The 26,949-nt window shown below is 43.1% G+C and overlaps 1 protein-coding gene across 3 annotated transcripts; it reads left to right on the forward strand.

The window, feature by feature from the left end:
• Positions 1–4,124: 4,124 nt before the first annotated feature.
• Positions 4,125–22,073, forward strand: CNR1 (cannabinoid receptor 1). 3 transcript variants are annotated; one of them, XM_053974007.1, is made up of 4 exons: positions 4,125–4,269; positions 11,412–11,504; positions 11,950–12,006; positions 16,929–22,073. In XM_053974007.1, the coding sequence occupies exon 4, from the start codon at positions 16,990–16,992 to the stop codon at positions 18,409–18,411; it is 1,422 nt and encodes a 473-aa protein (XP_053829982.1). In that variant the 5' UTR covers positions 4,125–4,269; positions 11,412–11,504; positions 11,950–12,006; positions 16,929–16,989; the 3' UTR covers positions 18,412–22,073. The 3 variants fall into 3 exon arrangements, with proteins under 3 accessions (XP_053829982.1, XP_053829983.1, XP_053829981.1); XM_053974006.1 differs by lacking the exon at positions 4,125–4,269 and adding an exon at positions 6,848–6,930; XM_053974008.1 differs by lacking the exon at positions 11,950–12,006.
• Positions 22,074–26,949: the final 4,876 nt, after the last annotated feature.

Genomic DNA, 26,949 nt, shown 5'->3' on the forward strand with positions numbered 1-26,949 from the left:
AAAGTCCCCTAAAATTGATAAATAAAGATGAGCCTTTAGGACAAGCAGACAGCCTTCTAAATTAAGAACTGGACTCTCTGTTTGAAAATGATTTAAGAAACTGCCACATAAACCTTGTGAAAATCAATCTGCCTGTGGGCAGGACACCAGATAAGTGTTAAAAACCACTGTACTGGCTTCCTCCATGAGCACACTTCCAAGTGCATCATTTATGTCTTGTTTGATGGTTGGCTCTAGCTATGGATGAGAAGAGAAAAATGAGCAAGACCTCTGAGTTTATATGAGGCAGCAGGAGGAAACACTCTTGCCAAGAAATGATGGAGAAATCCTGAAAGTAGTTATGGTGCAGCAGGGTGTACAAAACTAGGAAGCAAGTGATCTTTCTGAGATAACCAAAGCATCTAACCTGATTGTTGTACAGATTTTTTCAAAGTAAATCATCAGGGTCTCATAATGCACCTCTGATCAACCTAAATAGATAAATAAAAAGCTTAAAGGATGAATGACAATATTCCTGAAGTGGCAAAGTTAATTTTTCATAAAAATATAAAATCAAAGTATTTGGGAAAAAAAATCTGACTGAGAAGGCAAGAATTTGTGATTTACAAAGAGCATAGGATCAACTGGATTATCTCATCTGTTACCCCCTTGCCTCTTCTTCCTGAAATAAGAACTGAAGGAAATCCCAGTTGCAATATGTCGTGGTTTAACCCCAGCCAGCAACTAAGCACCACACAGCTGCTCACTTACTCCCTGCCCCCAGAGGTATGGGGAAGAGAGTTGGGGGGGGGGGGGGAAAGCAAAATTCATGGGTTGAGATGCACACAGTTTAATAGGACAGAAAATGAAAGGGGAAAAATGGATTTACAAAACAAGTGATGCATAATAATAACAGCAGTAATAATAACAATGCAACTGGAGTACACAAAACCAGTGATACACAATGCAATTGCTGACCACCTGCTGACTGAAGCCCAGCCAATCTCTGAGCAGTAACCCCCAGGCAGCTTTCTCCCCAGTTTACAAAATGAGCATGACATCAGACAGCATGGAATATCCCTCTGGCCAGTTCAGATCAGCTGTCCTGGCTCCATGTCCTCCCTGCTTCTTTTGCCCCCAGTCTGCACACAGGTGAGAAGCCAAAAATTCCTTGACTTAGTGTAAACACTGCATTGAAATAACGAAAACATCAGTGTGCTAGCAACACAATTCTCATACTAAATCCAAAACACAGCAGTGTACCAGCTACTAGGAAGAGAATCGACTTTATGACAGCCCAAATCAGGAGAAAATAGTACCTGGGGTGGTCAGTCATGCACTTTAAAAGGCAGCTGGGTTCTAGAATTCCATCATGTGGTTGAGAGTCCAGCAAAAATCAGACACTCTAGTTTCACTAGGTGTTTGCAGTTTAAAATTTTGCTCCAAACCAGAATTCTTACCTGGAGAAAGCTGTGGAGAACATTAATTTCAGGTTGACGGTAAGAAGTGATTGGTTGATGGTAATAAGCTTTCCAAATTGTTGTATTATTTTGCAATATATAATATAAAAGGAAATATTTTGAAACCAAAACTCATTTTGAAGCAAGAAATTGAAAGGTTTAGCTTGGAAATGTCACAACGAGACATTCCCACACTATTGGAACATCCCTCTACCACTTACTCTTTTTTAAATGACATTTTCAGTGCAACCAACACAAGTTTGCAAAGCATTTAAGTTTTGACAAGGTTGCATTTTCCAGTGGAAAGCCATTTTTTCAAAGGTTTGCAAACCAGCTCCACTGGGAACAGATGTCACAGGAATTGCAACAACATTTCCTTTGCAAAATTGCTAAATTGCAAGCAGGATTCTGGAGGGACTGGGATGTACAAGACTTTAGGGGTCCCAGGGTGCCCCATGGTTATGAAGGTTGAGAAGTTGCTGCTTGAATAACTTCTGGCTACCCATACATCTTGTCTCCTGTTGAACTTGTAGGCTGAACAGGCAGTAGCAACTGTGCAGGACTGTAAGGGGGAAAAACCCTCAGTATGTGGCCATGGCTACATGTTAAACCCTGCAATGTCCTTCTCTACCATCCAAGTTGAGAAGTGATTGAAAGAAGGATTGTCTCAAGACTGGAGTAATGTTCAGTTCAGGATGGGAATCTTTAGCAAGCCAAGAATGTGGAGGTAGGATGAACAGTGACACATGCCCTTAAATTCCCTCAGCAGGCTGATTTTGGTCTGGTAATGTCCACTTGATGGGACTTGCAAAGGGGATGTGTCCCTCCATAAACATGGAAGAGAAATTCAATTCGGTGGGTTCACATTGAAAGCAAAAGTACTCAACATTTCCAATAAATTAAAGAAAAAGTCTTAGTCCTCTGAGAAATGAGTACTTTCTGAAATGCACAGCTAAAGAGAAATCTGATCTGATTTAACAGAGTCCTAAATAAAGTTCTTTTTACTTTCCACCACTTCTGAATGACCAAACAGACCAACTAATACCAGAAACTCAAGCTGGGCACAAATGAGTTGGCCTTTTTTTTCCCCTTCCACTTTTCTCACAGGGACTGCCATTTGAAATTATCTCCTTTCTTGTTAATTTAACGATTACCATCAGAAAGAGACAGCGGCTGAAAAATTATAGTCAGTAATTATGATCTTGCAGACTCGCTCTGGGACTTGATGCAGGGAAAACACTGGATTGTGAGAATGAGGCTGTGCTCCTCGGCAGATGCACTGTGGTGGATGGAGCCTGGAGATTTTGGTTGCCTCAGATCTTGGGGGCCCAGCTTGAGAAGCCTTCAGGAGGAAGACCCACTGCAAGATGGCAGGCACATCTTGAGTTGGACACCCCTAAAATACAGCCACCTGAGACCTTTAATCATCACTTGTGAAGAGTTGAGTATTTTTTTAACCTGATAAACAAGGAGAATCACATATTTAGCCTCCGTGCATGGATGTACCAGTTCAGGTAAATGGTTGATGGACCAATTAATGTCTTTAGACACTATGTCAAATTATAAATATTTATTACGTTTCAGTATTAATTCGTGTGAAGACAAATACATATGTATGACACTGCAGAGGCAGAAATACACGATCAAAGCCAGCTAGATATTACAGGGTTTAGAAACTGGCTGCTGAATAAAGCTCAGCTTTCCAGTTATGCCCATTGCCTGCCCACTTTTGGAGCCATTTCGCCCCTCAGAGATGAGGGAATCCCCATCACTTCTGAGGGCTGCCATGACGGTTGTCGTGTAAGCTCGAAAACACCGAAGGCGGGACTAGGGTACTGAGAAAAAGGGAAATAAAGTATGTCAAAACGCTGGTATTCCACAGGAAATACTGGGACGGGGAAAGGACGCCCCACGAGGGCAGCCACAGCCGCCAACCTCCCGCAGCCCCCTGGGTGCGCGCACTCCGCGGCCCCGGGGCGAGAGCGGAGCCGGTCCCCGCTGTCCCCACGCGGTGCGGGCGGGTGGCGGGGCCGGGCCGGGTCCCCGCGGCGGGGATGCGCCGTCCGCCCCCCCGGGCCGGAGGAGGCGCTGCCTTCCACATTGGCTGGGGGCCGGCGCGCCGCCTCTCCCGGCCCCGCTCCCCCGCGCCCGGCCGGGGGGCGCGGCGGCGGAGCGCCGGCACGACGGGGCTCACGGCCGGGCAGCGCCCACGGCCGGCGGGGCGCGGGGTGGGGCACGGCCCGATGCGGACCCGCTCTCCGCCGCCCGCCCCTGCGGCGCTCCCCGGTGTTCCCATGTCCCTCCCCCGGGGCGAAGTTTGGCCAGCGCCGCCTGTCCGCCCCGGTGCTGCCAGGGCCGGGACAAAAGGCACACACTGACACGTGATGGGCGCCGGGCTTCATAAATGGGACCGGAGCGGGGCGGAAGGCGGGGGGGACGCAGCGGCGGCGTGTGCCGGAGCCACGCCGGGCGCCCGGCGGCTCCTGCGCTGCCTCCCCGCGCCGAGGCGGCGGCGGGCGGAGGCGGCGGAGGAGGGGGCGGGCGGGCGGCACATGGAGCGGCGGCGGCGGCGGGGCGGCGGAGCCCGGCGTGCCGCCTGAGCCGGGCGAGCGAGGGCGGCGGTGGTCGGAGAGGAGGCGCCGAGGGGAGGGAAGCGAAGAAGGGGAGGCAGCCGCGGGGAGAAGTCTCCCACCTCCTCCTTCCCCTCAGCGGCACCGCCTCCTCGGCGCTCCCCAGTGCTGGGGTGCCCGGGTGGGGCGGCGCTCCCGCTCCCTGCCGGGGGTCGGCGCGGCCGGAGCAGGCGGGGAACGCGGCCGGTGCCGTGCGGAGGGTAAGGACGGCGCGGGCGGGGAGGGGGCAGGGGAGGGCGGCGGGTGCCCCCCGGTCGGGGGCTAGGGACCCGTCGTCCCCCTCAAAGTTTGTTGGCGGCGTGGGTGGGAGGGGGGTTTTCGGGAATGACACCGCCTGCCCCGACGGCGGAACGGGCGGAGGGGAGGCGGCTGCCTGCGGAGCATCCCTCTCCGCGATCCGCCGCCGCGTCCCGCGGCGATCGCGACCCACGCTGCGGCGGGGCCGGGGACCGCGCGGGTCTCGCCTCTGCCCCGGGCACGGCCCCGCGCCGCCGCCTCGGGCGGCTGGGGCCAGTTGGAGGTAGCCCGGGAGCCACCCGGGAAAAGCCGGTGGTCCGGGGAGCGCAGTTCGGCTTCGCCAGCCCGGCCGGAGGAGCGGGGACCCGGCGGCCGAGGGGAGCCCGGCAGCGGGCGGGGGTGCGGGCGGCTGGTGGCCTTATGGTTAACACGCGTTTGTTCTTCTGTGCGCGGAGCCGGTAGCCTCCCGGGCTCCCACAGGACCTTATCTGACATCGGAGGTTTTTCCTCTCGTCCTGACCCACTGGTGATTTACAGCGGGTGGCATTCAGCCCGGCTTTCCTGTGCACTTTTCCTCTCAAAACTCTGTCTTTGCGGCTGTAACGGAAATAAAAGGCGGCTCGCAATTTTGCGCGCAATGATGTTCTGTTAAAAAATGTCACTTAGTCGTCCAGCATCCTCAGAATATCAGTAGGGTTTGTTTTTGTCTGAGATTTTGGAAGTCTGGGGGGGGGAAGAGCTGAAAAAGAGTGAGCCTTTTAAACTTCACGCAGTGTTTGTCATGTGAAATCTTCATCTGTTGAGAAATAATTTTGAGTAACCAGAAGGGCTTATTTCAAATGGGCATCTTTTTTGTCTCAAAGACGTCTGCAAATCTCCACTGAGAATACCCCTGGATGAGGTATGTACCAAGCCTTTGGTAGGAGAGAGCTCATTACTGTGATTGCAGTTTGATTAAGTAAAATGGTGTCAGAAGATGAAATCCGTAGTTTTCCTTCTTTCTCAAAAATTGTCATTGCTGTTATTTTCTGTATGGCAGCAAATTAAAACATTAAGAGTTTTGGCACATGTTTTTGTTTTCTTTTCAGAAGATAAAGGGACATATATAACGTAGATCCAGATAGCAAAATTCTCCTTGAATATCTACTAAGGTTAAAAAAACAAAACAAAAACAGTGTAGCTTTTTGAACCTGCTAAAGGTGTAGTAATTTTCCCCCTTTTTTCTTGGATGCATCGTGTTGTTTTCATTGTTATTGTTCACCCTTTCTTAAAGGAATATGGCATTCTCTGCTGGGGGTGGCATTGCTGTTAAGGCGAAGAATCAGAACGATACTGAATATGGTGTTTAATAACAAAATGTACAGCATTGCAAAAATTACTTGACTGTGCTTAATTATTTTTGTATTACACCTCATATCAACCACCAGCATGGGTTTTTCCTTCTCAAGAACAGAAAAAAGCCCTGTGACTATAGTAGGAATATTTATTATGCAGGCAGAGTTTATTAAATCAGTCATAAAAGAAATGAACGTAACATCTTTTAACAGTTCTGAAGATGAATGTGTAATTCCTGATTTGCTTGAGGTTAAAATTAGTTTTGTAGCAACGAGTAACAGCTTTGCTTTATTATCTGTTGGTCTTTGGAGTAAGAGGCAGAACCATTTGAATAAAACCATTTTAAAGCAGAATTCATAAAAACACTAATTGTTTTACTGAGCCAGCAGGCACCTATTGCCAGAAGGGGAAAAAAAAAAAGTTGGCTAGGTGAAGAAATTGACTTATTTGCTGAGAATTTAGCTGATTGACCATTCTGTGATACCTAAACTCACAGGGATGGAATCAAAATACCTATAAAACTCGAGGTGAAGGTGGAAGCAGGTTGTAGTATTGCGAGGATGAGCCGGTGGATGCCTTTGATCCTGGCTGTTCTTTGATGAATGATGTGAGCTCAGTTGCATAAAGGACCCCGTTAAAGGCTTTCATGCACTGTAGAAGGACTGACAGGTCTTAGCCAATGCAAACCTTTCTTTAACTTCCCCTATTACAAGTTTGTGATTGGGCAGCAGAAGTTTAGAAAGAAATAACTTATTTTTTTCTTTTTTTTTTGAAGCCATTTTTGACTTTCAGCCTTTAATGTGGCCATCTCAAAATGCTTGCATCCCACTGGGAATTTTGGTGCTGAAAATGCTACGCACTAGAGAGGGAGAGCTAACATGGTTTTCTTTTCTATTGAGGTAGGTGAGGAGACTAAGAATCCAAACTCATATATTAATTTAGGATTGCCCAAGATTTTTATGAACGCATTGCCGTTCTTGATTCTGCAGGTCTCATGCACTGTCTTCCGCTCACCTAGTTTCTCTAATTCTGCACAGTTTAAAGAGAATTACTGTAACTTTTCAAATGCAAACTTTCTGACCTCTCTAGTCATATAGTCACCTACCTAGGTGTCTGCAGAATTCATTTTTCTCAATGGTGATTGTTCTTAATTTCTTTCCAGATGTCTACTTTGTCTTTATGTGACAGTCCTCATGAAACAGTAAATTATTTTTTTGCTGCAATTTCCAAAATAGTTTAGGCTATATAACATGATGAATGTTCAACAAAACCACTCATCAACCATTTAGGTGAGAATTTGGAGATTTTTCTCTTTTCTAGCAGCAAATTCACAGTCTGCTGATGATTTAAAATTTGTACTGTGGGCGACCCTAACACTGGGATTTGGCCAAGTTCAAAGCAGCTATGCAGATGGACACACAAGACAGAAGGCAGAGGGAAATAGACCCTTTTAATCATAACAAGGCTGCTCTTGTTTTCTTATCTACAGTGGAAATGCATGCAAGTCCCTTGTACCTAAAAGTAAGCTTGCAAATGTGCCAGAATAGGCAGCAAGAGCATTTGTTATTAATGCAAAGTTAAAAATGTGACAACTTGTCTTCTCAGTACTGCTCTGTATGTCTCCATTTCTAGACTGACACTGTACTGCTGCCAAAAGTGCACATCCCATTGCTGTTGGTGGGATAAGGATACCCCCACAAAACTCATACCCTTTGAAAGTGTGTGGCTTTGTTAATGACTGCTGAAACCAGCTATGACCTGTCCTTTTGAAATGGCTATAAAGACTTATAAATCAATTTCTCGTTAGAAAGAACTTTTTTTTCCCCCTTTTTCCCGAAGGTGCCATTGTTGCCCGTGAAAAATGATTGGGTTTGCAACATAAGGTCGGAGCACATTTTATTCTGTCATTTGTGCCTCATGCAGGGGCATTACAGTGATGCACACCCCAAGCTCGGTTCTGCCTCTCTTCAGTAGGAACATCCTTTCTTGGTGATTTGGCCACATCTAAATTACAGACAAAATAGGTATTTTGTTAGGTGAAGGTTAGTATGATGTTCACTTCTTATACCTTGGCTGGACTGTTGGTGAAAGTGGATGTTTTATACAATCCAGATGTATTGTTTGTGTAGATTGAGGCTAGATGGCATCAAATAGTGCCTCATCCTGTATTAACCTCTTTTTTGGCAATTATGTATTCTTAAGAAAGATGTGTTTACTCACTACAAAGTACTGAGCAGGAGCAGGTCTGTACTGTCGATTCCCTTTCAGCCCTCGCTGGAGTAGTTTCCATCTTTCTGCATTTTAGGAAACATTTCAAAGTTTATGTTTAGGATCTTGAGGGGCTTCCACCTTCCTGTTCTCCTGAGTATGTGAAACATGCTCTCAGAAATCACTGCTCTTAGTTAGTTGTACCTCTGTTTTAAGGAATGCAGCACTGAAGTCCAGACTATGTACATGCCTGGAATATTGCGTGTCATATGTATATATACATGCAAAATAACTTTTGCAGGATCTAAGTGACAGATATATTATTTTTAGATTCTTGCTTTTAGCCAAAAAAGCTGTGTATAAGGGGATTCAGAAGGATGTTCAGCAATCATCTTGCCTATATTTTTTGTACCTACACTTGTCTGCATGTACTCTAGCACTTGAAATTTGGGTTTATGGATGACATACTGCAGGGTTTGTGAGACTTCAGTTTTTCCTCTAGGCATGTGTTTTTTTTTTGTTTATATCTATTTTTAAGTTTATGCATAAAAGTATACCTATATATATAAAGTCATAATTCATCCCCCCGTATATTTTAGCTATTTTTCCAAGTCTGATGTAATATTGGTTGGAGTCTCTCCACAATTTGTTGTTCTGCTACATAGATATCAAATTCTACTGTAATTCTTTTTCACTTCTCCTCTTCCCTCCCTCTCTCCTTTTTTTAAAAAAAGAAAAGCATCTGCATATTTCAAAGACATACACCATTGCCAGGCAATCTGGTGTAGTGGCTTAATATGCTGGCAAATAATTTCACAAGTTATTTGTGTGTGTGAAGGCAGTATATTTGAATATCATTATATTGTGAATGTAACTATGAAGACAGTTATCTGAGCTTATTTAAATCTTAGGAAAGGCCAGACAGCTCCAGAAATGAAAAAATGGTTTTCATTTTTTAATTGGGAGTGCTTATTTTTTTCCTTTGCTAATGCTGGTGGCACGGGACATCACGGTTGCCAAAAACCTTTTTGTCCTAGTTTCTGAGCATTGCCAATACTTGATGGCCTAAAAAAAGTCTTCAGGAGAGGCAGACTCTTGAAGACTGAGGTAGAAGGGATGTTGCTTTGCAATGTGTTGCTGGCCTTCTGTGCACTAACTTTTTGTCATTGCCTGTGAACCTGTTTTTCACTTCTGGTGTGTTTGTCCACCATATGGGTCACTCAGTGGCTCCATTTGAGCACTCTCTTCCTTTCCACCTTTGAAGTCCATATCCTGTATGTCATTTTCCTTAAGCAGTTTGATTTTTGTTAATGTCCCTGGCCAAATTTGCTCAGCTAACAACTCCTGAGTGTCCCCAGCCTGGTCACAACTGTCAGTGTGTACAGTGCTCTCCTTTTCTCTGACCTTACCAAGGATGGCTTCTCAGAGCCCTCTGCATCTTTCTTTGTCATTTGAATACAGATCAGAAATGGACTTTCAAAAGAGCAAGTCATTGCCTGCAGAGCAAGCAGTGGATCTGTTCTTTCTTTATGGTGAAATCTGAAAAATCCCACTAGCTTTATCTTTCAGCTTATGGAGGTGTCTCTGAAGTTCACACAGCTCAGAAGAGGAGGGAGGCTTTCTCTCGTGAATTTTCTTCTCCACCTGATCTGCTTTCCTTCAGCCTATCACAGAGGCAATTCTTTTCTTTCTCTAAAATCTGTATCTCTGCCTCACTGAGGAACTTCCACTTGGGTCTTCCTTTCTTACCTTTCTCCACTTTGCTCGCTTGGAGATATCTTATTCTCAGTATAAGGACAGTAGTTATCCTTCCTCTCTCCTAGCAATCCTTACCACACCAATAACTTAACCCACATTACTATTGCACTCGGCATCTAAAACTTGTTACAGCAGGTTTGTTGAGGGGGGATGAGAAGGCAGACATATACTCTGTGCAGTTACGAGAATTCTCCCTGGAGCCTGATGTTTTTGCTATTTTTCTGTCTCTAAACCTCACTCTTTTAATAAAGTTCACTAATATCTTCTGCTGCAACAAATTTGTGACCTTCTGTGTTCTGTTCTGGCCATTGCATGGAAACTATTTTCTAGGAGTGGTTCTCTCCCTCTCTCTCTCTTTTCTTCCTAATAAATGTGGTTTTCCTCCAGTTTGATCCTCTAGACATTACATTCTTCTGGAGACCTTTAGCATTTAACATCCAATGGAGTCTGGTCTTTTATGTCCTGCTCTGTTGTTTCAAATGACTTTTCTCCCTTAAACTACACGTTGTGTACTAAGCTGCCATTTCTTCTAGGTACTTCCAGGAGATTGAGTGTTCAGCCCCTATCTCTTTTGCACCTGGCTGGGCTTCCCTGTCTCCATTTAACATTTATGTCAATTCTGCTCAGCAATAAATGCCTGCACCTTTTGGCATTAGAGAATGGCTAGAGAAGAGGCTGGAAATGACGGGATTTCTGTTGGAATTTTAAAATCTGAGATGAACTCTTTTGTGAAATACTTTGAGAGTTCAAAATTAACCAGCTTCCACTCAGTTCTCTTCAATTTTCTTTAAAATGTAAGTACCACGGCATTGTATCAAACTTTTCATGTTACCTGTTCATTCTGCTTTATTGGAAAAGAAGAACTGAACGCCCTTTATTGGAAATTTAGTCCCCAAACTGGAGCTGATTTTAAGCAAGTAACCAGGTCACGATTGCTTCACTGTTTCCTTTCATCTGAGTCTTTCATACTTCAGCAAGACTCCTCATCCTCTTTCAAAATTCTATCTTTAGATGAAATTAAGACAATATGAAGTAAACTGTGAAAGATCTTTAAATCTGCAGTTTTACAATAGCCACCTCTGCCTTCCATCCCTTCTCCCAAAAGCTGGGCAGAGCAGGTAGCTCTAGTTTCCTGTTAATGTGACCCTGGTGGTCCCCTTGGCTGGTTTGTGACTTCAGTACTTCATCTTGTCTACAACTTGGTAGGAAATGTGTTGTGTAAGGGGTTGTGTTTTACAAGCTGAGGAATTTTAGGTGACCTCAGGAGTTCTAGAGATTTTTCGCAGGCAGACGGGGCAGCTGCCCCCGCTCTTCCTCCTCTGCATCTCTGTGGGATGCAGGAGGTGCATCCTTTGTTTGGTTAATTCAGAGGAAGGGCTTCAAGCCATGCCTCTCATCAGGCATGTACCCTGTATCTTGGAATATCAGTTGGTGTCTTTTTTTCTGTGTGTTTTCCTCTCAGTCCAACATGGAACAACTCAAGCAGTTCAGAGATGGGCAGCAGGATGTAGAGGTTGCCAGCATGCTCACCTGGCTCACAAAGAGCAAGGTTTTGGTCCTTCCCCCACATCAGAAGGAACAGGACTTGCTTTCAAACCTCTATGATCTTAGACACGTGTATATGCTCTGGCTGTTTGGGACGTAAGGTGCAGCCTCCTTTTCTCTGTACCTGCAAATCATCTGTGCTAAAACTGGCACACGCATCTTGCCAACTTTGGAGGGAGGAAATAATACTATTTCTTTTAAAAATATTGTCCATCACTAATTAACGCCCTGTTTTCCCTCTTGTTTTGTTTTTGTTCAGGTTGTCAGCTGCTGGATGCTGGGGGGTGTCACATAGGAGCTATTTGCCCACAAATTGGAACAGCCCAGCCCTTATCCTGCTAGTGTGCAAACGGTATGTTAATTAACACAAATAACCATGTAGCTGTGCCTTCTTGCTAATTAAGGTTCAACTTGCCAAAGATATGATCATGTTACATAAGAACAAAATTGGGTTCATTACTTGCATGCCCTAGTTTACCCCATAGCTGATAGTGCCTTGCTGTATCTAGAAGATAACATCCCTAATTTGCTCCTTTCCTAGCGTCTGTGCTCCTTCCTGATCCCTCACACAGAGAAAATTCTGACTGAAATGAATGCAAGTTTGCCTGAATTAGGACTGACAGCATATTTGCCATTTTTAGCCTAGGAGTAGCACAGTTTTGGAGATGGAGTAGTAAACTAGTAAATAGGATAGTGGTAACATTGCCTTCGCATTCTTCTCAACATGTGTTTTTTCCTTACTGGTGTTACTGAGTCTGAGAGTGCCATTTCTCAGTCTGCACATTTCTTTCTCCAAGGCTTGGAAACCTTGTTCTGTCCTCGAAGCTGTATTGTCCATCACCATATGGGATAAGGTAATTATTAGCTATATAAATTTTCATTTTATAGGACAGGTCTAATTCTAGAGGGCAACAGTTACCGTGGTAGATCTCATTTCTCTCACAGTTTTACAGCTGACTGCATATGAGTGTAAATTACTGCTGTTTCTCCTGTGGTAGTACTTTGTGGACCCAGTTTGGGAGGAGTCCCAGTTATTGGGCACTATGCAAACTTATCAGAAGATAATGCTCTTCTCTGAATGACTTAGAACCTTATAAGGTATAAAGAAGGAGAGTGCATTTGTATATTTTTATGCATTCAGAAATTGTTTGTATTTTTCCTACTTGTCCTTTAGCCTGTTCTTAATTAAGTATGATTACTATAGAAGAAACGTATAGACAGAGAGATCAAAATATTTTCTGAAATGTAAGCCAAAAAGGTTTGATTGTGGATTTCCCTTTCTTGTTTTGATTCCTTTTCTTGCAATGTCAACATTTTTGCAGCTATCAGTATCATCATTGTATTGCTCATAATTACTTCCAAGGAAGAGCATAAATACTCACTCTTTCTATTCAGGCTATTAAAATTGCTTTATCAGTCATCCTGTTTTGAAAATTGTAACAAACTCAGCTCTTTTTGTAGGCAATGAGTAAAAACTTTCCAGTTCTCCTTCTACCTCAGAACAGCAGCAGAAGATAGGTAATGAAGTCATTATTCTTGTTCATTTTAATGAAGTCATATTCTTGTTCCCCAAGTGAACTGGTCTTGTGGACCAACAAGAAGTCCAGAGGAGGTATAATTCTCCCTGTTGTCCTTGATGATGAGTCACCAGCCTCTTAAGTACTGTATATTTTTTATTTTGCCTGAAGTGTATTTACATTCTGATATCCAAGCACTTTTTGAGCCTATATGTAACCACACAGTGGAGGGCACTAGTAAGGCTTGCCCCCTCAACTCTTCACTGATTCTTTCACTTTGAAGGCAGAGCCTTACAAAGTTGTGTCTTCAACCTTCAGGTGATGTTTATCAGCTCATGTGTTTGATCCCTGGTAAAGCAGGTGGGGAAAAGGGCCGAAGGAAGTTGAACGCGTGTGGCTGCAGACAGCTAAGCCGGGAGTTTGTCAAAGCCACTCCATCTAGTGGCAGTCACTTCGCACAGCTGGTCTGGCAGTGCCCATCAGCAGCTGCCAGATGATGGGAGAAAGGTCTAAAATGGTGCTCAGCTGTGACCGTTCTGGTCTGGTCTTCAAGATAAAAGATCCTTGAAGTTCTTTTCTGTTGTTTAATTCTTATCCACAATCATAATTCAGTGCTTGCTGTGAATTGCTGCATGCAGTTGTGGAAATACACGAAAAATTTTGAGTGTCAGTATCGGTGCAGCCTCTCCTTCACATTTAATCAATGTTTCAGTCTTTTAAAAGGTGTTTTAAAAATGAATGAGGTAGTTGAGCTGAGAGCTTTGAAAACTCAAAGAAGTTGGAAGAGTGTATTCTGGCAGGGCAGGAGAGTTCATGGCAGAGCAGGGAGGCTCTCCCTTACTGCCACGCTGCCTATGAGGGGAGCTTTCTGCAGCACACAGCTGTCACTCCAGCCCCAGGGAGAGAGGATGAAGCTGTGTGGAGGACACTTCTTCCCTGTGGAAGCTCTGAGAAGCCAGAGGGGCTCCTGGAGTATTTCATGTGGACATGGTCATGGCTCTTGGGCAGGTTAGGTTTGGATTGTGTTGGAGCCAGCTGCAAAGAGCAGGGTGGCTGCATGGTGTGGGATGTGTGTTTTCCTGGTGCTACCTGCTCACCACTCCAGATTTGTACAGAAATGCTCAGAGCCAAAATGTGTGTGGCACTGGCATTGCTTCTGTCACTATCTTTTCTTTCTATGTCAAATTGTGCAGCACCTGTGACCTGGTATCTGCAGTGCCAAAGACCCAGTCTTGTTTTCACCAGACAGCTATGGAAAATCTTGCTGATCTCTTCAGTGCATTTTAGTAGTGAGCTTATACTGGGATAAGCTAGTATCTAAATTAAAACAAATGAATTTCCTGTAAAGTGTAATTCCAGATCAGGCAGATGGTTGTTTTACTGCAACTTTAATAAAAATCAACTGCAGCTTGAATAGGTGCATGCACACATACTGCTAGAAATTTCCAATTAGGATATTCCCAGCAGCAAACAAAACCGAAATTAATGTTAGCAGCATCCCCCAAAGCCTAAACTACACTACTAATGAACTCCCAAGTACTCTCAAAGAAAACTCTCTTTGCAGAGACAATAAGGTGAAAATTACTGTAATAATCTCAATGTAAAAATACAGAGGAAAAAAAATCATTGGCATTCAAAGTAAGACTTGCCTCTCCTGATCCCATTAACCATGTTAGCATAGCATATGCATGCATAGTGATATTGTCACATAACTCACTGCCACCTTCAAAAGAGCACACAAGAATCCGTGTTCTTTCATTTGTATTTCAAATAAAGGTAGGGGTTGCATGGCACCTAATTCTGACAAAGTCTGTACTTGACATGACTCCAGCAGGGATCAGCTACCTCATAACAATTTGTTTGTCTGTCTAGCAGAAGTGCTCAGTTGAATACAATTTATGAAGCTTTCCTCAGACATAATCTTCTCGACATGGGGCTGTGGCTTTCCTCATTAAAATGGTTCTCTTCTGTCAAAAATAAGCTTGAATAGCGGAGGATACCACAGCAACCTTTACATATTTACAGAACTACTTTTTTATTTAATATTTTTGGGTAGTTTTCAAATTAATAACACATTTTTCACTCCTGGTTGTAAAATAGTGTTACAATACCAAGCTTAAAGTTGCCAGACTTCGCTCGAAGCAGATTTATCAGCAGAGTCATCCTTGCGGCGTGTAACATCTGCAAATTCTCTCGGAACAGCTATAAAACAGAAAAGTACCTTCCATATTAGATGATTGCTGTTCATTTTTAATGTATGCTTCAGTGACATTTCCCTCCCTCACTGCTCACGCCCTCAAAATTAAATCCCTTAATACTGTCTGTCTGTCTAATAATTGTTATTTGCTGAGCAAACTGTCTGCAAAAGCTGACTCAGCCAGTATATTTTGTGTGTTGCGACTATCCCGGTAAGGGTTGTTTGTACTCATACTTTTTTGCAGCATTGGAGTCGCAGTGTCTTCTGAAGGTCTAAGTTCATATATTCCCTTTAATACTCAATGTCCAGGCCTGCTTAATAAAAGGCAAAACTTTAAAGAGCTATGGAAAAAGTCTTGAGTGTTCACAGGCTATAAGGGCAGTATAAATATATCATCAGCCAAGTAATGTCTGCTTCTTTGGAAATGCTCATGATTTCATGTATTTTTGAGTACTGCTATTGTTGTAGAGAGGCATTCTTTTCTTCTTTCCTACAGTTTTCATGGGAAAAGAGAACAGTGGTACCTACTGTGCATGTCTTCTCTTTAGGAGTTGAGGTGATCAGTACTCTGATTTTGGCAGATAAACTCTTGTAGCCTTTCTGACCATTTATTGTCAGTTGTGTAAAGTGAACAGGTTAAGTCAGTACAAGCCTATGTACTGGCATCTGGGATTTCTTGAGTGCAGCAATTTCCTCCATACTAAAACCAAGAAGAAGCTTGGTTTGCTCCTGTTGCTGATTAATCATCGAGATATCCCATAGCAGATGTAGAATATTTGTAGCCCACAAAATGAGTGATTCTGGCTCTTATTTGTATTCAGATCACTCCTATCCATTGAGGTGGTGGAAGTGGGCCCTAAAGCAGATGTTCAATCCATATTCAAGGCATTTTCTATTGGCAAAGTAATATAAAGGAGTATAGCATAACAAGAGCTGTAAGACTTGTCTTATATGTTGATGCATGCTCATGTGCTGAGGGTCCTCTCCCAAGGCAACCCTGACCAGGAGTTGTTCCCCACAGCTAGTCACCATCTGTGAGCAAAGGCTGTACTTGACAGATCTCAGAGACTGCTGGCTACCTGGGAACATTCTGCTGCGACCCCCCAGTTTTGGAGGGAACAATGTTTTTGAGGGTGTCCCCAGGGGTACAAGTTACATTACAATGCTTGTCGTAAGAAGCAGTAGCTCCTGGTTCCTTTTGCCTGGAATTTTGGCCACTGCTTAAACTTGGTGCTGTGTTTATCCAGGCAAACTTGAACTGCCCTGACTGAGGCTTCTGGTGTGTACAGAGCAGATCACTGATTCTCTTACTGACGTAGCACAGCTGGTCACCTTGCCTGAAACTGTGGACAGAGCTGGGTAACAGCTGGGTAACCCACCTCGCTCATATTGCTCAAACATGCCAGTACCTTAGTTTGCTTAGGAGAAGGAAGGAATAGAGTAATCTTTGTATATGAGTGTAATGAAGCTATATATTTATTGATCAAATACCTTGCTAATAAATTTGCAGTAGCAAATTCAGGATGTTAATAGAACTCAGATTGCCATAGCAGGATAATAAGAATATAGAGGCATATTGGGTGAACTGTGTGGTATGGAGTGCATGGCTCTGTCCCTGTTGCCTCTCTGTTGTCAATTTTACAAAACTCTCAAAGAAGCTGGTGACTCAGTTTAGTGCTGCTCCTGCAGTGGCACTTGGTATTATCTAAATGAAGCAAGCCCAAGGAATATTGGTCTGCAAGGTGCTTTGCAATCAGAAGCTGAGAAAAATGTCTTTCTGGTGGAGCAGCTCATAAGGTTTTGATGAGAAATGAAAATTTCTTTCCTGTGAAACACTCAATTCCCTGTTTTTCACATCGCTTCTTAGTGTAATTCAGTTTTAGTGAAATCCAGGTGATTTCTCTCTAAGTGCTCAACCCACCCTGATTTCCCACAGTGGCAATGTTAGACCTACATTGAATACCAGAGAAAGGTTGATTTTGTTTGACACAGTTCAGCTAAGTTGTCCGAGGAGTTTGTCTCCCTGTTTATGTTAATGAAGTCTGATCTTTTCCCCATATAGGACTTCCTCTGATGCATTTTTCCATCCCCCGAGTATCTCTGAAACCAACAAGACTGGGGTTATGAAGTCAATTCTAGATGGCCTCGCAGATACAACTTTCCGAACAATCACGACAGATCTCCTTTACGTGGGCTCCAACGATATCCAGTACGAAGACATGAAAGGCGACATGGCATCCAAGCTGGGGTACTACCCCCAGAAGTTCCCTCTTTCTTCCTTCAGGGGTGATCCTTTCCAAGAAAAAATGACTGGAGGAGATGATTCCCTGTTGAGCATTATTCCCTCAGAGCAGGTCAACATCACAGAGTTTTACAACAAGTCCCTGTCCACTTTTAAGGATAATGAGGAGAATATACAGTGTGGGGAGAACTTTATGGATATGGAGTGTTTTATGATCCTGAACCCCAGCCAGCAGCTGGCCATCGCCGTGCTGTCGCTCACCCTGGGCACCTTCACAGTCCTAGAGAACCTCCTCGTCTTGTGCGTTATCCTCCACTCCCGAAGCCTCCGGTGTAGACCCTCCTACCACTTCATCGGCAGCCTAGCTGTGGCCGACCTCCTGGGCAGTGTGATTTTTGTCTACAGTTTTGTGGATTTCCATGTTTTCCACCGGAAGGATAGCCCCAACGTCTTCTTGTTCAAACTGGGTGGAGTTACAGCCTCCTTCACCGCCTCTGTAGGTAGCCTTTTCCTCACGGCAATAGACCGGTACATCTCTATACACAGGCCGCTAGCTTATAAAAGGATTGTTACCCGACCAAAGGCTGTCGTAGCATTTTGTGTGATGTGGACCATCGCTATCGTAATAGCCGTTCTTCCTCTGCTCGGCTGGAACTGCAAAAAGCTCAACTCTGTTTGTTCGGACATATTCCCTCTCATCGATGAGACGTACCTGATGTTCTGGATCGGGGTCACCAGCGTCCTCTTGTTGTTCATTGTCTATGCCTACATGTACATTCTGTGGAAGGCGCACAGCCACGCTGTTCGCATGTTGCAGCGAGGCACGCAGAAAAGCATAATCATTCAGTCGACGGAGGATGGTAAGGTACAGATCACTAGGCCTGATCAAACTCGTATGGACATCAGGTTAGCCAAAACCTTGGTCCTTATCCTAGTGGTTTTAATCATATGCTGGGGCCCTCTCCTCGCCATCATGGTGTACGATGTCTTTGGGAAAATGAACAAGCTCATCAAGACTATCTTTGCCTTCTGTAGCATGCTCTGTTTGCTGAATTCAACAGTGAATCCCATCATCTACGCTCTGAGGAGCAAGGACTTGCGACACGCCTTCCGCAGCATGTTCCCCACCTGCGAAGGGACCGCGCAGCCCCTGGATAACAGCATGGAGTCTGACTGCCAGCACAAACACGCCAACAACGCGGGGAACGTGCACAGGGCTGCCGAGAGCTGCATTAAGAGCACAGTTAAGATTGCCAAAGTTACCATGTCTGTCTCCACAGACACAACTGCTGAAGCGTTGTAAGTCAAAGACTTCTCAGTGTTGTGAAAAAAGGAGTTTAAGTTTAAAAAAAAAAAAAATTAAAAAATGAACAACAAAGAAAACCAAACCCATGGCTTAACATGTTTGTACCCTCCTGTAATATTTTTTGGTTTGTCATTGTAAACTGAGCAATGATTGTGTTAAGAGCATTACCATCAGCCAGTTCTTCAGGTTTTACAATTAGGGATTCTAGCTAAAATTTTCACAAGTTTTTCTCAAAAGGTGATTACTGAATAATAATGTTTCCTGAAAGAGGACAGAGAAAATACCAGATTAGCAATCATTCCTTTGGGGGTGTGAAGAAGAATTGTGAAACCTAATTGAAAAATAACGCGTCCTAAACCAATACCATCAAGTAAGAAAAAAAGCCTTGTGATCATGCTGTTCATTTCAATGTGAAATGTATTTCATGTCTGTAAGTAATAGGAGTTTCTGAATTTTTCCAAAAGCAGCAGTGCTGAGTTTAGAGGTTTTGTAAAATGTGTCGTGTCCCGTGAATTGTGTGCTGTTTTATTATGTGTTATTGATATTTGTCTGATTAAACGAAGTGATAAGGTAGAATTCCGTGGAAATAACGTGAAACGTGATATGTAAACCCCATTGAAAACACTTACTGTATTTGAAGAATTCCTATGAGATATTTTGGAAATTTTACACTTTTAGTGGTCTTCTGTGGACTTAGAGGAGAGGCTTTGTGTTCTTCTACTAAAATTATTTCCCCACTACCTTTTACTTTCATATGCATATGAGACTAACAGCAACAGAGGAATATAGGAGGAATGTGAGAAAGGAATGCACTGGTTCAGACTTTTAAATACCACTGCGTTTATGCAGAAGGATTATTTTTGGTTGCACAGACTACTGCCCTGCTCTTGGGCGTTGCCTGAATATGAGTACTGAAAAGCAAATATTTGGCTCCTTTAATGGGCATCTGGTTTTAAGCCATGTGCTGGTGTTGGACCACTGAAGACAGCCTGTGTCAGACTCAATGTGCGATGTTATCACTGTGCAGTCAATGTATACTTGAAGTGTGTCACATTCCTGTATCCCAGGTCTAAGCAGATTCAGAGCCTGAGATGCCAAACTCTTGTCTTTCAGAGGAGGAAATATTGTCAGACTTAGACATTTTCTTACTGTGTGAGCGTGTATATAAATAAATATCTGTGTGTGTACGTGTGTGTGCGTGTGTGTGTGTGTGTGTAAGTATTCTAACCAGTGTGAGTCATGGTAGCATAGCTAAGATAGGACACTGACCAAATGTAACTGTATTTCTTGTTGCACGCTTTGCACACGAATTCTGTTTCTAAAATTGAGTTCTTCCAATTGATTACTGGTGAAAGTACCATATTAAGAACATCTTGATCCACGCTGAAGTGTGTATCCATGTGCTAAAGGAAGCAACCTTTCAGTTGCACTTGAAAATAAAGGGAAATGAGAGGTAGAGAGCATGGAATGAGCCCGCATTGACAAATGATGCAGCTGTCGATGGTGTTCCTGAAGACTGAGAAAGACAGGGGTAGTTTGTTTTAAGGTTGTGAGTATTCAAATCTGATAGCTTGCATTGAGGTACGTCTCTCTGAAACCGCTGACAAGGTTTGACACTACCAGGAAGAAGTTACTGAAGGAAAATAGTGACTCTGTTCCATGGTGGGACAGTTTTTGCAGCCTGGGACTGTCACAAGGAACATGCTACGAGAAGTCTTTGCAGCATGGATATTCTGTGATTCTGTTTTGAGTCATAAGGTCTGGGATCCTCTACACTGCTGCCGTGATTTTTCAGACTGTTTCCTCACCCTGCTGTCTGATTTCTACCAAAATAGCTGAAAACGCAGCTTAGCTCTTCAGCTGCCTGGCACTTAGTGAAGCAGGGATGACTTTCTCTGTGACACAGGGCAAGTGGAGCCAAATCCAGACTGCCCTGCCACCCATCCTTGTGCTTAAGTAGGGAGAGAGAGGGGGCGACAGCTCCGGGACTCTGGCTCCCTTAGCACAGGCCAGAGCAGCTGGCTGAACAAACACCCAGCTCCTTACAGCCAGTGGCTCTGTGGGGGTGCACATGGCTCCAAGTTTAGGCTTGGTGAGGGGTGGCATGTTTTAAAGATAAGATTGGACCAGGTGAGGTGCTGAGCAACAGCTGAAAGAGACAGGGGTACTTTCCCCCTCCGTCCACCTCCCCTACAACTTACCTGTGTGATGGGACAGGGCACCACACTCTCAAGGGGCCCACTGCAGTCAGCCAAAACCAGATTGCAGAGGATTCCCAGAGGATGTCAAGTCCTCCTGAAACATCTTTCTTAGGTCTAGGTCTAGTCCATCCTAAAGCAGTCCTCTTGGAGGAGTGGGGGAAAGCCCATTTGAAATGTTAAGGGCATTTTAAGAGCCATTTTTGAAACTGTCTTCTTGTGAATTAAATGCAAACTTTGTGGAATTTTGTTGTGCATTCAAGTTCTAAATTTTACGATAAATCATGGGACAATGGGGCTGTCTTGGCACTTCACTTGGTGCTTACTGATATAATAAGAAATAGCATCCTGTGAAATGTTATCGTCTATCATCAGTATCTTCATTTGCATAATGAGTTTTTCTAAAGCTCTGGGAACTGCATCGGTTCACTTAGAACCATTTATTAAAGAGTTGGCAACAATTTCCTTACATGTTGCACAGTAAGTAGAACCATTGTTCCATTAGAGAAATCTGCTGCCGTTCCAAGATAAGCTGTACTTATACTTCAGCTTTAGGTATTCCTAATTTGCAGTTGGCTACCTTCACTTAGTGATAGCACAGCCAAACGATACTGTGTTCCACAGCCACCCACACAATCATCATCATCGTCATCATCATCATCATCCACCCACCACCTCTAGTTGCAGTTCCGTGTCTGTGTACCAACTCCAAGTGTCACGTATCTACCGAGAGGAGCATCTATGTCACACGTGTGCAGAGTTAGATTCTTGACAGTCTAATTGTATATTTGTATGATACAATCTCCTCAGTGCTGTGCAATCACTATCCACATCTTGCACTGGCCTTTCGATGAAAATTTTAGTGTGTCTGTTGTGAGATAGACAGCGCGTTCTACCTGCTGTTTTTGGGCTGAATGTATGTAAATAAGTGATTAAAAAAAAAAAAAGTCATCTGTACAAGCAGTGGCCTAAAAAGTCTGTAATTGTGGACTAGGAACATTGTTGAAGTTGCTGTGACATCTCAAATACTACCTTTGAATAAACTGTTTACAGGGTCTCTTGGGATGCTGTTTCACAGTGAAAGGAAAATTTTTCCTTGTGATAATATGAGGTAAAGAAATCACATTACCTGAGGTTTTTATTTCCAGTGTTTCGAAGTGGAGAACATAACTCTTTATTGTCTGTAAATCTAACATTATTACTTCCTCTTAGAAGAGTATTGTATCATTAGATGTTTGTTTGAGCTGGTAACATTCTTGCAAATGTTGCAATATTTTTCATTAGCAACCTGTATAATAGTTTGTACACAAGTACTGTTCAGATTGTCATGAAAAGTAGCTTTGACCATTTACTTACCAGTAGCAGAATAGTATTTCTGTAAGATTTCCAGTGTATTCCTACCATATCATATTTTATTTCTATAATGTAATTAAACTGTTATTTATTCAAGGAGAAAAAGTATTCCTCTGCTTCTTTGTTTTCCACATTTTGAGATAACTGAGGAAGCCACGTGATGATGCTGCCTCATCCCACGATCTGGTGCTCTACGTTTTGTTTATAAGTTTGTCTGTCAGATTCTGAAACAACTGCTTAAACAACTTGACAACAGGTTGTCAAGCTTTGTGGGTTTTAATTGTACGTTGATATGTTTGAAGGAGGAGGTAGATCATATATTTTATATTTGTGTATCCAGTACTATGGAGACGAGAGAAATGACAGTTCAAACTGAATCTCCTGTTTCATTAAGTAGGCAATTTCCCCTTTCCTCAGTATTAGCCAAAATGCAATAAATTCCTTTTGCCTTCCTCAGATGCATGTTAGCTCAAAGATGTCACATTAAGACAAACCCGTGTACTTCAGAAAAACAAAACACAACAGAAGAAAGGAATACAAATTAAAATAGTGCTGCCAGCAGCAGTGATGACCTAAATTAGTTATTGGGGGTTGTAAATGTAATCAAAGATTTGAGACAAACAAAGAGTTAGTCTAGTTTTTGCCTGTGCCAGTGGGGACAGAGTTGATGGGTGTAGGGAGTGGATGATGAAGTGGCCCAGGAGGGATTCATTGAAGCAGTGAAGAGAGAGTAGGCTCAGCCGTGCCACTGCCTATGAATCACATTAAAGTGCTCCCACTGCTGCTCATCCACATATGAAAGGAAGGGTTGAAAAAGCCCACTAAATGCTGTAGAAAGGTCCCTGCCTATTTCAGAGGATCAGTTTTCCATATGACTTAATCTCAGATTCACGTTACTTGGGCAATTTTCCTTCTTCACATCTGTGGTTTGAAAACATCCTTAGGGGATTAACTGAGCATGTCACAGAATCATGGAATCGTTTAGGTTGGAAAAGACCTCTAGGATCATCAAGTCCAAACATGAACCTCACTCTGCCAAGGCTTGGGATCATGGTTGTGTCACAATATTTTTACTTTTAAAAATTGGGTCAGTGGTGAATTGAGAAAGTCTTGGCAAAGCAGAAGCAACTAGAAATAAAAGATTAGCTCTTAATCTAATCTTTAACTGCATAGTACATTTAAATTAAATCTGAATATTTCTGCTAAAAGCTGTGACTTCCAAAGCAGCCAGGAGAAAATTCCCTCTCTATTTCCATGGTCATTGGAAAACAAGGGTTATGCTGCCACAAACCAACAGCTCCTCTTGACAGAAACATCTGGCTGTGTTTATAAGTCTGTTCTGAACAATACAAGAGGAAATAATGACAACTCTCCAAGCAACTGCTTTCCCGCACTATACCAGCTCAGGAAGCATGCGGGCAAATGTGCTGTTATTGTTTCAGCCCTTCATTTAACATCTCTTATTGTTTCTGCTTCTCTGACAGCTGTTTTAAGGAGTCACAATATCATCATGCACACACATCAATAAAACATCTTCAGTTTGTTGGGTTTATTGGGTTGGGTTTTTTCAAAGTTTTGTCTTCAATGAAAATCAAGCTTTGGCTTATAAAATTAAATCATCATATGAGGGAACAGCTTATAATAGAAGACAAAAAATAATTTTTCCTGTGTTTAAGAAAGCATAGGGTGGGGAGTGTATCTGGCAGTTTAGAATATATGTCTTCCTCCATTCTGTTTTTGTCCATTGGTCTTTTTGGTAATCGATATAAAGAATTTTCTTTAAATAGCAGTACAAAATATGAAGCACAATTGCCTTTAACAGAACTCCTTTAATATGAGCAGCCATCTAATAATGATCTTTGAAGTTCAGTTATGAGAAAAAGTGATAATGAGCCCAAGGTAATCTTAATGACGAGGTATGACATGTCCTGATATTGCTTTCCAATAAATCATCTTTCGTATGTAGAGCAGCACTCACTTTAATGCTAAAGCATTTTAAGGTATTGAATCCTGTCTCAATAAAGTCCTTCAGAATTTTTATTGACTTGAGCAGAAATTGTATCTTACCCCAGGTTTTTGAACTATCAGTGTGCTTTTGGAAAGTGCAATTTTATACTCCAGTGTATTTGCATTTTCACTGACATTAAAACAAAGATGGGACAGAATAAATAACAGCCTCTATATTCATTGGGGGTTTTTACCACCAAGAAAATCTATTTTGAATTTTGGTGGGTCAATGCAGAATCATAAAGTCTGGCAGTAGTTCAATGGACTTGTTATGTGAGTGAGGAAATATATTTATCCATATGTGTGCAGATGAGGTGGAGAACATCATGAACGAATCTGCTCTCAGTAATGCTGACAGAGTTGCTTCCTGACTGCTTGCACTGGTGCTGTTTTGATGCTGCTTTCTTTCCTCCTCACATTTGTGTATGCATGGTGAAAAAGGCCACACACATTCAAAATCTTTCCCCAAAATAAAGTAGCATCTCTACATATTTTTTTTGTTTTATTTTCATGATATTAATAATATTTATTCATATTATTATGGGAAGCCGTGTCACAACCACTGTTTCCATGAAAGGAAAGCCTCTCCTGCCATTTGAAGCTGTATCTGGATGGATCAAGTCCTAACATTGTTACGTGAGCCGTTTCTTCTTTGTCCTCATGGAACTCACTGTAAGTCCTTCCAGGGCTCAGCACAACAGGGATACTCCACTTTCTATCTAGCTGAAGAGAGGGATAAGGAAAGGGACCCGGAAACTCCTTGGTCCTTGTTTGTGCCAGGCTGTTCCTGGAGCTGCTGTGTGCATAATGCTGTGACGGTCTCTGGGGACTTCCCCATGCTGTCTGTTCCCTCCAGAAAGGTGGTTGCTGTGACCTGGCTGACAGCAGAAACCACGTCAAGAGGGGTGAAGAATAATCTTCTCTGGTTGAATCTCTGAAGAGAAAGGATTTAAGACTTTGCAGTGTAATGAATCAGAGATGGGGATCTGCTGTGTGTCATTTCTTACTTACAGAACAAGGATTAAGGGTATCATTTTAATAGAGGAATATGGGAAGTTAAATAGGCTATGGATCCATCCAGTAAACACTCCTCCTAAACCTTCAGAAGGATAGTAATAAATCCTGTAAGACCTTTCATCAGCTGCCTGGGGGGAAAAAAATAATCATTGTCTCTGCAGTGCTTAACTTGCAATATAACTCAAAGTAATTTTAAAATTATACACCTACCTGCTACCAATGCAGTCTGAGTAGGCAAAATTAGTAATAGGCATGCTCAGTAAACCCAAGGTTTAAAGCTTTAGCTAGAATGTTAATGTCTAAATTGAGTAATAATATCAGTCATGAAAATTACAGCTATCTGCCTCCTTATCTTTTCCTATTTATTTGAGGGGTTTTATTTATTCTTATTATAGCACTTGCAAAACCCGATAGCTCTGGCAGAAGGAGAGACAATCTCTCTGCATGTGGCCACTGGTGTTGCTGAACTGCCTGCTGCAGCATGTTCAGGGCACCCAGGGAATGTGAAACGCTGATCTGGACAAGGAGGCAAAGAGAGAGGATTTGCTGCTTCATAGCTAGCCTAGGAGTTGATTAAAAAAGAGCAAAGCCTTCTGAGCTGCAGCCCCTTACAACTTGGGAGATGCTGGGCAGACACTGTCACAGGGGGAGGGAAGCTCCATTTTCAAACTCCTGCTTTACTCCCTGTGAGGCTCCTTGGCAGGGAGTCCAGTGAAAATTGTTGCACCCCAGGGTTAGTGCCTGTGGCAAGGCACTTGGAAAGGGACCTGGCTGCTTCTGCCTCTGCTGAGTGTGAATTGTGCCTCGCTTGAAAGCTGGACTTTACACCTCAAGTTGGTGTTTAAGAAAAGCTTCTACTTTCACCTTTGGAGTTCCTCACTCAGGATCCTGAAGCTGACTGAAATGTGGATGTGTGCATACAATAAAAAACTACGCATCTACTGTTCTTAACAGATAGACTGCAGGAAGACTGGCTTAACAGCAAAGACTCAAATAAGGCCACATTGTCCACCAATAAATTAGTCATTTATCCCAAATACTTTTCCATGCAAGTGATATATGTAGGTAAACAATTTCTCTCATTTTCCCCTGGGAAAGCTGAGGCCCTGCTTTAGCTTAGTTAAAGGATGAGTTGTCTCACTCAATGCCAATGCAAGTGGTTGCATCTGGTGCTAGAAAGGAAAATACAGGGAGCAACAGCTACCTCCTAAACAGATATATAAGCTGAGAACTGTTGGGTTTTCTCATCCAAAATATTTAGTCCTGATTTGAAGTGAGTGTCCATAATTTTGTTTCTTTTTAAACTCATTCAAAATAACACTGGACCCTGCAAATGCTTTGTTTTATTGTTGCAGACATGATGAAGCTACTGTCTTAAGAAAGGACAGGGTGGTATTCAAATTCAGTGCTGCTCTATGCTCATGCTTTAGCTCTTTGCCCTTTCTTGCTGATTACACAAGGTTTTTAAATAGTTGAGATCTAATCTTAGTTTCTGTGTCAGCTGGCCCCTGCTGAGGCCTAAACCCTTCTGCTGACCAGGAAAGTGTAGACTGCAATCTCAAAAAGGAATATGTTGCTTGCCTTCTAGAGAGCAGTGTGGAGGTGGGAATAAATAGGAAAGTGTTTTTCCCAGAAAAGTGAACAATGGCAAGGCATGAGAACATGGGCTGATGTACATTTTCTGTGGCCCCATGCCCTCTGGCAGTTTGTTCCTTCTCTCTGTGCTGCCACCTCCACAGTGCCAACACAAGTGCTTGCATGCCTGCCTAGTGAGTCAGACCCAGCTGAACTGATCCAGCTAAAAAACTTTTTTTCTCTTTTGGGCATACTATGCCTGCCAGATCATATCCTGACTACATGACCTGGGTTTCAGAGCTGGAAACTGGAGCAGAATTTGTCACACAGGCAACTCAACAGCTCCATCAAACCTGTTTCCTGCTGTGCCAAGCATGCAATGGGA

This window comes from Vidua macroura, chromosome 3 (genome assembly GCF_024509145.1).
Source record: "Vidua macroura isolate BioBank_ID:100142 chromosome 3, ASM2450914v1, whole genome shotgun sequence".
NCBI lineage: Eukaryota > Metazoa > Chordata > Aves > Passeriformes > Viduidae > Vidua > Vidua macroura.

Bases quoted from the DNA above. Each gene is read 5' to 3' on its own strand.
- CNR1 (XM_053974006.1), top strand. From the start codon at position 6,899: ATGTTCAACAAAACCACTCATCAACCATTTAG. The intron at 6,931-11,411 runs GTGAGAATTTGG...GTTTTTGTTCAG, and splicing joins ACCACTCATCAACCATTTAG to GTTGTCAGCTGCTGGATGCT. The intron at 12,007-16,928 runs GTAATTATTAGC...TTCCCCATATAG, and splicing joins CCATCACCATATGGGATAAG to GACTTCCTCTGATGCATTTT.